This window comes from Monodelphis domestica, chromosome 3 (genome assembly GCF_027887165.1).
Source record: "Monodelphis domestica isolate mMonDom1 chromosome 3, mMonDom1.pri, whole genome shotgun sequence".
Classification (NCBI taxonomy): domain Eukaryota; kingdom Metazoa; phylum Chordata; class Mammalia; order Didelphimorphia; family Didelphidae; genus Monodelphis; species Monodelphis domestica.
In genome coordinates this window covers 286165735-286178224 of record NC_077229.1, presented here as the reverse complement: position 1 = coordinate 286178224, position 12490 = coordinate 286165735, and the positions used below count along the sequence as shown (strand labels likewise).

Sequence of the window (12490 nt, the reverse complement as noted above, 5' to 3'; positions counted from 1 at the left end):
ATTAAGGGAGACGGTGAGGGAGGAAGGAGGTTAGGAAATAGATTGATCCATCAGCCATCAGTAGGGATCAATAGACAAAACCCCAGAGTAAACCCCCGAGCAGTCCTCTGTGTACCAGCATCCCTATGTGGCAGCATCCCTCAGCATTTCTCCTTCCTACCTCCATTACAAATAAGCAGGCTTCAGGTTCCTGTAGAAGCTCTCTCTAGTCATAAGCTAGAGAACAACAGTCATTGTGGAAGAAAACAGTTCCCCTCAGTTTACTTTCTTCATTTCAATAAGTAATAATTTCTCTCAGTTTACCTATTCTATTTCATATAGTAGAATAAATGCTAGCTAGAAAGGCAAAGAAAGAGATTTATAAAACAAAGGATTTCAGGTTTGAATTATACATATTTTCTTAAGGGTAAATATAGAATTTCAAAGTAAGACATGGTATTGGAAGGCAGAGGTATAAAAAAGTCCTTGAGGAATGATATTTTCATTTTTGTATTTATATCTCAGTAAAGAACATAGTCCTTTGCACCTAGTAGGTACTTTGAAAATAAGATGTTCCAGAATTTTAAAGCGTGATCTCACATAGATTGTGGGATCTAAATAGGCAGAAAGGTTTTACGGTTCTTTTAGAGAACTTTGTTCAGGGGATACCCTATGTTTAGAAACATTTTATAGTGTTGCTGAAACTGGTCTATTTTGATGATACTTGCCAAATACTGCCCTTGATGGTGCCAGTGAATAAAATGCCCCCAGGTTTAAAAAGATTAAAGACAGATTGACTGTCATTACATGTCTTGATGCTATGTATTAGATCCCATAAAATAAAACCTTTAATGACAAGAAAATGTAATCATTCTAGATTTTTCAAAGGTATTACACACTTACCTGAATAAGAAAAGGTTTCCCCCCCTTTTTTTCTTATTTGTTCTATAATAGTTTCTATATCTAAAATGAATGAAAGATCATAACATAAGGTTACCTGAAGCAATACTCACTGTTAAATGGCTATAGGACTTTTCCCCCTTCTTCCAGTGAGTCGGGTTCATTTCTGGAAATATTTTATCCATTTTATTGAAATAAGACTGTACAAACATGTTAGTAGTCTGGATGAATAACATTAAGAATAGTGAAATATTATTAAAAAGAGATTTCATGAGATGCCAACCTGCTGTTGTCATATAAGGTTTTTCATATTGTTTTAATGTTAACAGTACTAATATTACCTTTGCTTTCTTCATCTAATTGATAAACATTTATTAAACATCTACTGTTACAGGCATTGCATTAGGTGCTAGAGATAGAAAATTAAAATTAAAACTATCTCTGCCTTCAAAAGGTTTACATTTTATGAGGGGAAATTGCATGTATATACACAAGGGAGTATAGATATAGATGCACGTACATGTAGACATATAAGTATTTATGCATATATGTGGGCATTTGTCTTTTATATATAATATTTTATAATATATATATAATATAATAATAATGTCTTTTATATATAATATATTAATAGTAGCAAATATATATACATATATATATTAAAGACAATTTCTGGAAGTACAGAGTGGTGATAGTAGTGAATAGTAGCTTTTATGTAGATCAAGAAAGGTCTTATGTCAGATATATATATATATATATATGTATATATATATATATATATATATAAGTGAACACCTGAAAGGTGTCATAAAGTCTACAAGGCAGAGGTGAGAAGGAAATGCATTTTAAGAAAGGGGAAAAGTATTTGCCAAGGCAAAGAGACAATAAAATAGAATGTCATTTATATAAAAGAAGAAGCAGGCTAATTTGCCTGGTATATAGGGTGCATATAATTCATAATGGTGCTAAAATTTGGCTGGAACCAAATAATTGTGGGCTTTGAATGTGAAATAGGAAAGTTTTGTATTATATAATCCTAGAGGTAATAGGCCACTTGGGTTCTGGAGCACAGGAGCTATCAAAACTGTACTTTAGCTTTAATAGTTGTGCAAGAAGAGATTGGAGAATAAAGGGACTGAAGGCTGTGAGGTTCAAAGGGAGGCTATTGAAATAGTCTCAACAATAAGAAGTGGGGAATTAGAATGGTGGTTCATGACAAGAAGAAAAACAGTTACAAGAGATACTGTGAAAGTCAAAAGACAAACATTGAGGAGGATATTGGGACCAACTTTTTTTTTAACCCTTACCTTCAGACTTGGAGTCAATACTGTGTATTAGCTCCAAGGCAGAAGAGTGGTAAGGGCTAGGTAATGGGGGTCAAGTGACTTGCCCAGGGTCACACAGTTGGGAAGTGTCTGAGGCCAGATTTGAACCTAGGACCTCCCATCTCTAGGCCTGACTCTCAATCCACTGAGCTACTCAGCTGCCCCTGGGACCAAATTTTGAACAGAATGATGATTACTGAAATGTCTCTTGTTGAGAGATTATTTGAAAGCTTCATAATTGGGATTAGATGTCATTGCATGTTTTTAAATGGCAAGGGATGGTATTCTTCCTTTCCTCTTCAAAACAGTTAACGCAGTAAGAATAGATTAAAGCTGACAAGGAGATTGATATAATTTTTCTTTCAGTTTCACTAAAATGGTATGTTTTGAATGGTTCGAAGAAGTCAAATACCCTGAAGAGTTCATGGAGATTGAGAAACTTTTAGGAGATGGTTGCTTCAGATTTTGATTCAATATTGGGAGAAAGTGATCATTTCATCTTAGAATTTATGAGAAAGACCATAAAAACTGGAGATAATCTGGCCTGCACCCTAGATTTGGAAAGAGTATATTTCAAAGGATTCAGAGAGAAGATACATTGTATTCTGTGGTCTAAAATCCTATAAGAGAAGGCAGCATTGGAGTTCATAAGAAGGAAATGCCAGTGATCAGATATGAGTGAATTTACAAGAGACCAATTTAGATTTTTAAAAAATGTACAGAGAATAGAAATAAGGACAGGTAATGAATACAAAAGATGATGATGTTGCCATTTCGTTTTTGCTCTTTTTCATGTATCATTTATATTAAAACATTGTCTATTAGATAAAATGTGGTATTCAGTAAAGGAAGATGAGAGTTCAAATCTCATTACTTGTGATTTCTAGTTATTTGATCACTGGCAAATCATGAACTTCTCTCAGCCCCCAGTTTTCTCACATGCAAAATGGAAATAATGTTACAGTGCTGTAAGAATCAAAGAAGTTATTAGTGTATATAAAGTGTTCATTCAATCTTAATGAGCTATGTAAGTTTTTGTTTCTTTGGAGTTACTTTTTTGAACATATCATAGTCAGATAACACATAATCAAAGGTATTATGTTATTTATTTTACAACATGGTATAATAAATAATATTCATAATTTAATGTCTTCAATAACTTAGCAGTTAATGGCATTTTGCAATAATATCATAAATATAATCAGACCTGATAAAATGTAACAGACTCGTGTTGTAGCATCATTCAAGTCAGCTTCCAAGGCACTGTATACACATGAACACTTCAGCCCCTGTGGCATTAACTGTTCCATAAATCAATTCACTTGCTATCCCATTTATAGGATTTTTCTTGTAGATATAACTGACTCCCTGTATCAGTCATTCATCTGACATCATGTTTTCATGGAACCATGAATGGAGGAAAAGTGTGTAATATATTTTAGAATATCCAATTTCAAAAGTTTGAAGGAAATATTTTACTAGAGCTTAACTCCAAATATTCAAAATCTTAATGCTATGAACATTTTAGATAACTGGTGTTTTCTTGACAACTCTTTATTTTTCTTCTTTGGTAACCTGCTAATCTTCCAGTTTTGTCATTTTGGAATCTATTATTATTTTCCTAACTTTAAATATTATCTTCATGCTGTCATTGTACTATATTCATAATACTTTAGAGATTTACATGACATCTTTGAGATCTTTTTTTACCAAATATAATCTTGTAAATAATTATAAGAAAATATATTGACCCAAAGTATCCTTAGTCATTTCTCATTTTTATCTTGACTTTTGGTCTCTCTTTCTTTATAGGTCCAGTCTGACTCAGCACAGAATTACACAGTCTATTATTCAATAAGAGGACCTGGAGTTGATCAAGAACCTATAAATTTGTTTTACATAGAGAGAGATACTGGTCACCTCTATGTTACTCGTCCTGTAGATCGTGAGCAATGTGAATCTTATGCGGTATATATTAAAATTATCAATATTACATGTATATATATATAGTATTTCTCATTTAATGGGCAGACAATATCCTTTCCTTCAGTTTGATGAAAGGATAAACTTTTCAACATTTACAGTCATCAAAAATAGAATGGGCTTACTTGCAATATATAATGTGACCATCCTCATTGGAGGACTTCAAGCAAAGGCAGGAATACCACTTTGGGAGTTTTTCTGCTTTCTGTCTGTATAAAATGCAAGTTTAATTTAAGGGACTTAAAAAATCTAGCTACTAATCTAGATTCTTCTGTGAGATCCAGAGGTAATTTAAGGTTTTGCTTTTGTCATAGTCATTTTGAAGCTACCTTTAATATACTCAATTTTATTTATTTAAATATAATATTTTAATTCTATTCTAATGAATAAATCATTATAATTTTAATTATATTACTTGATTATATTATAATTTAACTCATTCATTCTCTTCATGAACTCCTATTTTTCTTTTAATTATATTTCTAATTATATTTAAATTATTCAACATCTTTTATTTTTCCTAGAGATTTTCTTAAAGAAAAAACCCAAATCCTTATTTTATATTCAAATTTCTTGAATGCATTTCTTTTATTTTTTTCCTCTTTTGTTTCTCTTAATATGAAGACAAAGCATGCAATATATTTTACTTACTTTGCGTATTCTGCTGGCTTTTATGCTTAAAGATGTAGTTTCATAATTTCTCTGTATCATACACATGATAAAAATGCTAAATAAATATGTATTGAATATAAAAGTGTATGTCAGTCCAAAAATGAATACATTTTAATAATATAGTTCTCTCTATGATATTTATAATCTTTAAAACTAGAATTAATAGGTTTTGTTATATTTTATTTTAATAATCTACAAATATTGTTTATTCATCCCTTTTTTCTTTTTCTTTTTAAAAAAAAAGTTAGTTGCCTTTGCATCAACTCCAGATGGTTATTCTGTAGACCTTCCACTTCCACTCGAAATCAAAATTGAAGATGAAAATGACAATGCCCCAGTTTTCACTGAAGACCCTTGTGAATTAGAAATTGATGAAAATTGTGGAGTTGGTAAGTGTATCTTTTAATGATAGATTATATTAAGGTGGAATGTATTTCAGTGACCTGTATTATGACAAGTACAAGAAAATATACTTAGGAGAAAATATACATTTTGTAAAATGTAAAATGTAATTCTGAGGGTAGGAGACTCAAGAAAGAGCTCTTTAATTAATCAACAAGTCTATTTAATGAATTGTTTTAAGATCAGTGGACAAATATTGGGCAATCCAGAGACATTTGGTTTTTTCTGCTCCCCAAAATATCATTTTTTGAAAGGCATAGGACAGGAGTATCAGCAAAATTAATAATCATATGAAGTAAATATGTATTCATCAAATACTGAAATATTTATGTAGGAGGTGACTTCTAAAGCTTGAAAGAGATAGTGCTTAGAAAAAATAAAAGGAAATGTTTCTTTTAATCTTAAAGCAGTGAACTTACAGAAAGCAAAACTAAAAAATAATATTAGAGTAAAAATAATAGATTTATTAAACTTGATCCAATATTGAGTAAGTCATACAAAGCACAATGCTAGATTCTCTGAGGGATATGGAAGTAGAATATGACAACTACTAAGTTTTTATTCAACAAATGAATGAAAAAATATTTAAGTGCTATGTGTTGAACACTAGTCAGTGCGAGAAATACAATATGAAATTGAGATAGTTCCTGCCCTCAGTATTTCCATTCTATTGGGAGAGACAACTTGTATAGGTAGGAGAGTTCAATCATAAGACATTTGATGGCAAGTCCCAGGGAGTACAAGGAGTGATCATTTCTATTTATTTTGCTATGGTAAAAATAGCAAAAAGTACAGATCACCATCTTCCCATTAAATATTTTATAAAGGGATGAAACAGTATAACATAATAGAAAGAGCACTAGTCCAGGAATCAAAATCCTAGGTTTATGTCCTACTTCCGACACTTGATAGCTACATGACAGAGCACAGGTTACTTAAATGTTCTAGACCTCACTTTCTTAATCTGTAAAATGTGATTAATAATACTTTAACAATTTCACCAAAGTGCACTGTAAACCCTAAGTACTGCACCTAAATGTGGATGATGATTATTAATGTTATTATTAATGAACAAAAATAATTTATAAATAATACAAGATATGTTTTATTTAGTATTGCAAATAATGTGATTATAGCAAATAAGTGCAGTAAGAGTTCAGAGAAAGGAGAGAATTTCGTGAGCTAGAGTGTTCATACTGAGGGAGACAGAATTTGACTTTGACCTTGATGAATAGATAGCATTTTGTGAAGAGGTCCTTCAGGGAGAGGTATTCCAAATGAATGGAAATAATATGAGCAAGGCCATGGAGATATGAATAAACATAGGATTTTTATATTAAAAACAACTATGTAATTCTTTCCTTTCACAATGAGAGATTTCATGGGAAATAAAGCTGGATTAATATGGTAGAACCAGCTTTCAGAAGATTTTGAAAAGTCAGCAAGAAGGATTTGGGAAATGTAACAAGTAGTGAGGCGACACTAAGTATTTTGAAAGAAGGGAAGAAGTTTTTATATAGCATTTACTAGGCACTATTCTACGTGCTTTGCAAATATTGTCATTTTATTCCCGTGACAATCTTGAGAAGCAGGTGTTGTTGCCTTCTGAGACAAACAAAAGTCAGTAGTCACACAGTAAATATCTGGGGCCATATTTGAACTCAGGTCTTTCTGACTCCAGGCCAAGCCCTCTAGCTACTGTGCCACCTTGCTGACAAAGTTTTTTGAGTGGAGAAATGACATAAAGAAAATATTGTTTAAAAAAGATTCTTCAGGTAGTGATATATGTCTTATGGATTAGAACAGAGGTCAGCAAACTACAGCCTTGGCCCATGCCTTTTTTTGTATGACCCATAAGCTGAGAATGGCTTTAAATTTTTAATGATAACTATATCCGAAGGAAAAAAAAAGAAAAGATAACAGTCAGAAGGAAATTTCAATAACTAGGCATGAGAATTGTAAGGACTTGGAGTAAAAGTTGGCAATGGAATTATTGAAAAAAGGATAAATCTGTAAAGAAAGTTAAATAAAACTTGGTGATTAACTGGATAGTAGAAGCAAAGCATTAATGTTCCACAAACTTATTAAGCCCTTATTATGTGCAGAGAACTGTGCTGGTTGCCCCTAATATCAAAACAAAGAATGAAATCATCCTTGTACTCAGAGAACTTATATTGTTGGGGAGAGAATATACACACATATGTATACATAGTTTACATATATATAAAGATACATATCAAGCAATATTTCTTAGTGCCTTCTATGTATCAGGCATTATGCTAAGCACTCAGTATACAAAAAGAGGCAAATATGTACAAAACAAACATGATGTAATAAGTACAAATTATTTAGGGAAGAAAGCAATAACAATAAGAGGAGTGAAAGCTTCATATAAATGGTTATTCATGAGATGAATCTTGAAGGTGGAAAGAGATTCTATGTTGTGTGGACAAAAAAAGCATGGGAGCCAAAAAAAATGTCAACATTTCATGCCTGACTGAATAGAAGAATAGTAGAACCATTTATAAGGAAAGGCAATTTGATAAAGGAAGTCAATTTGGGTGGAAAGTTGAGAAAAGCAGTGCAAAATGTTTATTTGAAGTGATAGTGAGACATGGAGTGAAAGCACCTGCTAAGTAGCTGGAGTTGGGACCTGGAGTTTGAGTATGAGGTAAGGACTGTACATTTGACAATCATTAATGCAGAGGTTTTATTTTGCAGGAGCAATTCGCATGCATATATATGTCTTTAAATTTTGCACAGTACTTTATATAAATAATCTCATTTGAGCCATGAGGGAAGTTGAGTGACTTGCCTGGAGTTAGTAAAAGTTAGAGATGAAATATGAATGTGCAAGTTCCTGGCTGCAAGTCTTTTCATATATCCTCTTCATAGAATCATACAATATTAGTGCTTGAAGAAACCTTCCATCTTGCCCAATTATTTCATTTTACAGATGTGTAAATTGAGCCTGATTGTAGGTGTGACTTGCCCAGGCTACTCAATAAGTCAGTGACAGAGCCAGGAATTGAGTACATGTCTTCTGACTGCGAAGTGGGTAGATGGTCTCTTTTATACCATGCTCCTGCTACGTTAGGTGTGAAGATGAATAAATAATAGTAATTGCTACTTAGAGGACATTTTAAGTTTTCAAAGTGGATTACAATACATTATTTCAATTGAATCTTCCAGTGACAGAGGCAAACAAATACTATGGCTATTATTCTTATTTTCCCAGTGAGGAAACAAAGCCTGTTTCAAAACTGAGTAGCTTACATATGATTATATAGGTAATAAGTGTTAAGGACAGGATCCAAAACTCAGATTTGTAACAACAATAAAAATAAATTTTCACCAGTGAATTCTATCAAACATTCAGAGAACAGTTAATCCCAATACTATACAAACTATTTGACATAATAAGCAAAGAGGGAGTTCTACCAAACTCCTTTTATGACACAAACATGGTACTAATTCCAAAGCCAGGCAGGCCAAAAACAGAGAAAGAAAATTATAGACCAATCTCCCTAATGAATATAGACGCAAAAATCTTAAATAGGATACTAGCAAAAAGACTCCAGCAAGTGATCAGAAGGGTCATCCACCATGATCAAGTAGGATTTATACCAGGGATGCAGGGCTGGTTCAATATTAGGAAAACTATCCACATATTTGACCACATCAACAAGCAAACCAACAAGAACTACATGATTATCTCAATAGATGCAGAAAAAGCCTTTGATAATGGGAATGGGATAAAGGGAAATAATGAAAAAAAAATACAAAGGAAGGGGGTCTTGCAGTCCCAGATCTCAGACTATATTACAAAGCAGCGGTCATCAAAACAATTTGGTACTGGCTAAGAGACAGAAAGGAGGATCAGTGGAATAGACTGGGGGCAAGCAACCTCAGCAAGACAGTATATGACAAACCCAAAGATCCCAGCTTTTGGGACAAAAATCCACTATTTCATAAAAACTGCTGGGAAAATTGGAGGACAGTATGGGAAAGATTAGGCTTAGATCAACACCTCACACCCTACACCAAGATAAATTCAAAATGGGTGAATGACTTGAACATAAAGAAGGAAACTATAAGAAAATTAGGCGAACACAGAATAGTATACATGTCAGACCTTTGGGAAGGGAAATACTTCAAAACCAAGCAAGAATTAGAAAGAGTTACAAAATACAAAATAAATAATCTGGATTACATCAAATTAAAAAGTTTTTGTACAAACAAAACCAATGTAACCAAAATCAGAAGGGTAGCAACAAATTGGGAAACAATCTTCATAAAAACCTCTGACAAAGGTTTAATTACTCAAATTTATAAAGAACTAAATCAATTGTACAAAAAATCAAGCCATTCTCCAATTGACAAATGGGCAAGGGACATGAACAGGCAGTTCTCAGCCAAAGAAATCAAAACTATTAATAAGCACATGAAAAAGTGCTCTACATCTCTTATAATCAGAGAGATGCAAATCAAAACAACTCTGAGGTATCACCTCACACCTAGCAGATTGGCTAACATGACAGCTATGGAAAGTAATGAATGCTGGAGGGGATGTGGCAAAGTAGGGACATTAATTCATTGCTGGTGGAGTTGTGAATTGATCCAACCATTCTGGAGGGCAATTTGGAACTATGCCCAAAGGGCGATAAAAGAATGTCTGCCCTTTGATCCAGCCATAGCACTGCTGGGTCTGTACCCCAAAGAGATAATGGACAAAAAGACTTGTACAAAAATATGCATAGCTGCGCTCTTTGTGGTGGCCAGAAATTGGAAAATGAGGGGATGCCCATCAATTGGGGAATGGCTGAGCAAATTGTGGTATATGTTGGTGATGGAATACTATTGTGCTAAAAGGAATAATAAAGTGGAGGAATTCCATGGAGACTGGAACAACCTCCAGGAAGTGATGCAGAGCGAGAGGAGCAGAACCAGGAAAACATTGTACACAGAGACTGATACATTGTGGTACAATCGAAGGTGATGGACTTCTCCATTAGTATCAATGCAATGTCCCTGAACAATCTGCAGGGATCTAAAAAACACTACCCACAAGCAGAGGATAAACTGTGGGAATAAAAACACCGATGAAAAGCAACTGCTTGACTACAGGGTTGGAGGGGATAAGACTGAGGAGAGACTCTAAATGAACACTATAATGCAAATTCCAACAACAGGGAAATGGGTTCGAGTCAAGAACACATGTGATACCCAGTGGAATCATGCGTCGGCTATGGGAGAGAGAAAGGTGGGGGGGGGAAGAAAATGATCTTGGTTTCCAGTGAATAATGTATGAAAACGACCAAATAAAATAATATTTAAAATTTTTAAAAAAAGAAAAAAGAAAGAAAAGCATTCATCCATGTATTTTTAAGAGTTTATTTGGCAATGACCAGAGGGATTAGCCAGAGATAAATTATAGCACAGGAATGTCACAGATATTGGTACTTTAAAGGATCTCTGCTACAACTGTGACTATAATAGTTTTTCTTTTAATTACTATCAACTATTATTCACTCTAAATAAAATATTCAATGGAAAAAATAATTTTTCAAAACTTCGACAACTAGCATTTGCAAGGCTCTTTATAAAGCAAAGTACTTTACAAATATTTTCATCTTATTCTCCCAACAACCCTGAAAGGCAAGTACTATCATGATGCACATTTTATACATGAGGAAACTAAAGTATAGATTAAATGACTTGTTCAAGGTCATATAGATATTAAGTGTTAGAGGCTAAAGTTCAACTCAGATTTTCCTGTCTCCATCCAGTACAGTACTTTGCCTTGCTACCTAGCTGTCTGACTCCAAGGTTTGGTACTCTTTCCACTGTACCATGGAGGTATGTAAAGTATATGCATATTAAAGATGTCTTTTCAATGTTTAGGTACAACAGTGGGCCAAGTCTGTGCCACAGATGCGGATGAACCTGACACAATGCATACTCGTCTGAGGTATACCATTATAGAGCAACAGCCAGCAACACCTTCATTATTTTCTATACACCCATCCACAGGTGTGATCACCACCACATCTTCTCGGTGTGACAGAGAGGTAACTTAAATATTAAAAAACTATAAAAGCACCTAAAGAATAGACATCTAGGAATAACTTGTTTTGGTATGTGTTTCTGGGAAATAGAATGTACCTTGAATTTTAGTAATCCAAAATTTAAGTCATATTAGTAAATTATCTAAAAAAAATTAAAATTATATTAGTGAAATTTGTGAATCTAAGAAGTGAGTCCTTTTATGATGCTAATGGCTATTTTTTTGTTTAGAATTTTTTTGGATCTATATGTACAAATTATGCCAAACTCAAGAAATGTCACTTTGCTGAAAGTCAAGAAGAACAAAGAGGGATTTGAAAATAAGAAATCAAAGATTTGCTTCATTTGACTCATAAGTTATATATTTTATAGTGGATTATTTCTATTCTTTGCCCTATGAAATAGATATATTTCAGAAAAAAAAGTAATTGTTAGGCAAATCCCATTTTGTCATTGACTTCTATTTTAAAATTAGAGATATCTTCCCATTAAAAAGAGTCTACTAATTTAGCTTTTAAAATCTCAACAAGAAAAGCAGTTATCATTGGATCATAGATTTAGGACCAGAAAAAGGCTTAAGAGGCCAGTGAATTCAATGCTTCATTTTATAGATGAAGAAACTGAGGAAATAAAATGTCAAATGATTTTTACAGGGTCACATTGCTTATATGTGAAGCAGGATTTGAATCTAAATTACCCCCAATAAGCCCACTGTGCAATACTGTCTCTTCATCCAGCAGAGGTGAAATCAGTTTTATGACATGATGAATCTGATCCTTTTTTTTTTTAGAACTTTGCAATAAATTCTTAACTCTAATATCTCATTTTTTTCTGTGTTGCTCTCTATCCTTCCCCAATCCTTGGCATTTCTCTCATACTTGAGAATTTGTTAAGATAGTATTAGAACATTCAGATTTTGGCTTCTTTCTTACTTTTGTCTTGATTTCTACAGTTTCTAATAAACCTAAATTTTCTTTAGCCTGCTTACTCAGTACATATGTCTGTAAGTGACATACTCTATTCTGTAAATGCTTTAAGTTTGAAGGTTCAGATTCTAGAGTAAATAGTTTATGTCTTTTTCATCTATGTGGGATGGTGAGGGGAGAAATTGTTTTATAGATGTTGCATGCAGATGGGGATCAGAACAAATTTGGCTAATTACT

At 33.1% G+C, this 12490-nt stretch overlaps 1 protein-coding gene across 2 annotated transcripts in view; it reads left to right on the top strand.

Annotated features, from left to right (window-relative positions):
* LOC100031170 (desmocollin-2) overlaps positions 1 to 12490 on the top strand; it is a 46532-nt gene that overhangs the window by 15368 nt on the left and 18674 nt on the right. For both annotated transcript variants that reach the window (XM_007487210.3, XM_007487211.3), the window contains exons 5-7: positions 4017 to 4172; positions 5104 to 5248; positions 11166 to 11332. In XM_007487210.3, coding sequence (XP_007487272.1) covers positions 4017 to 4172; positions 5104 to 5248; positions 11166 to 11332 — 468 coding nt within the window. The remainder of the gene's footprint in view (positions 1 to 4016; positions 4173 to 5103; positions 5249 to 11165; positions 11333 to 12490) is intronic.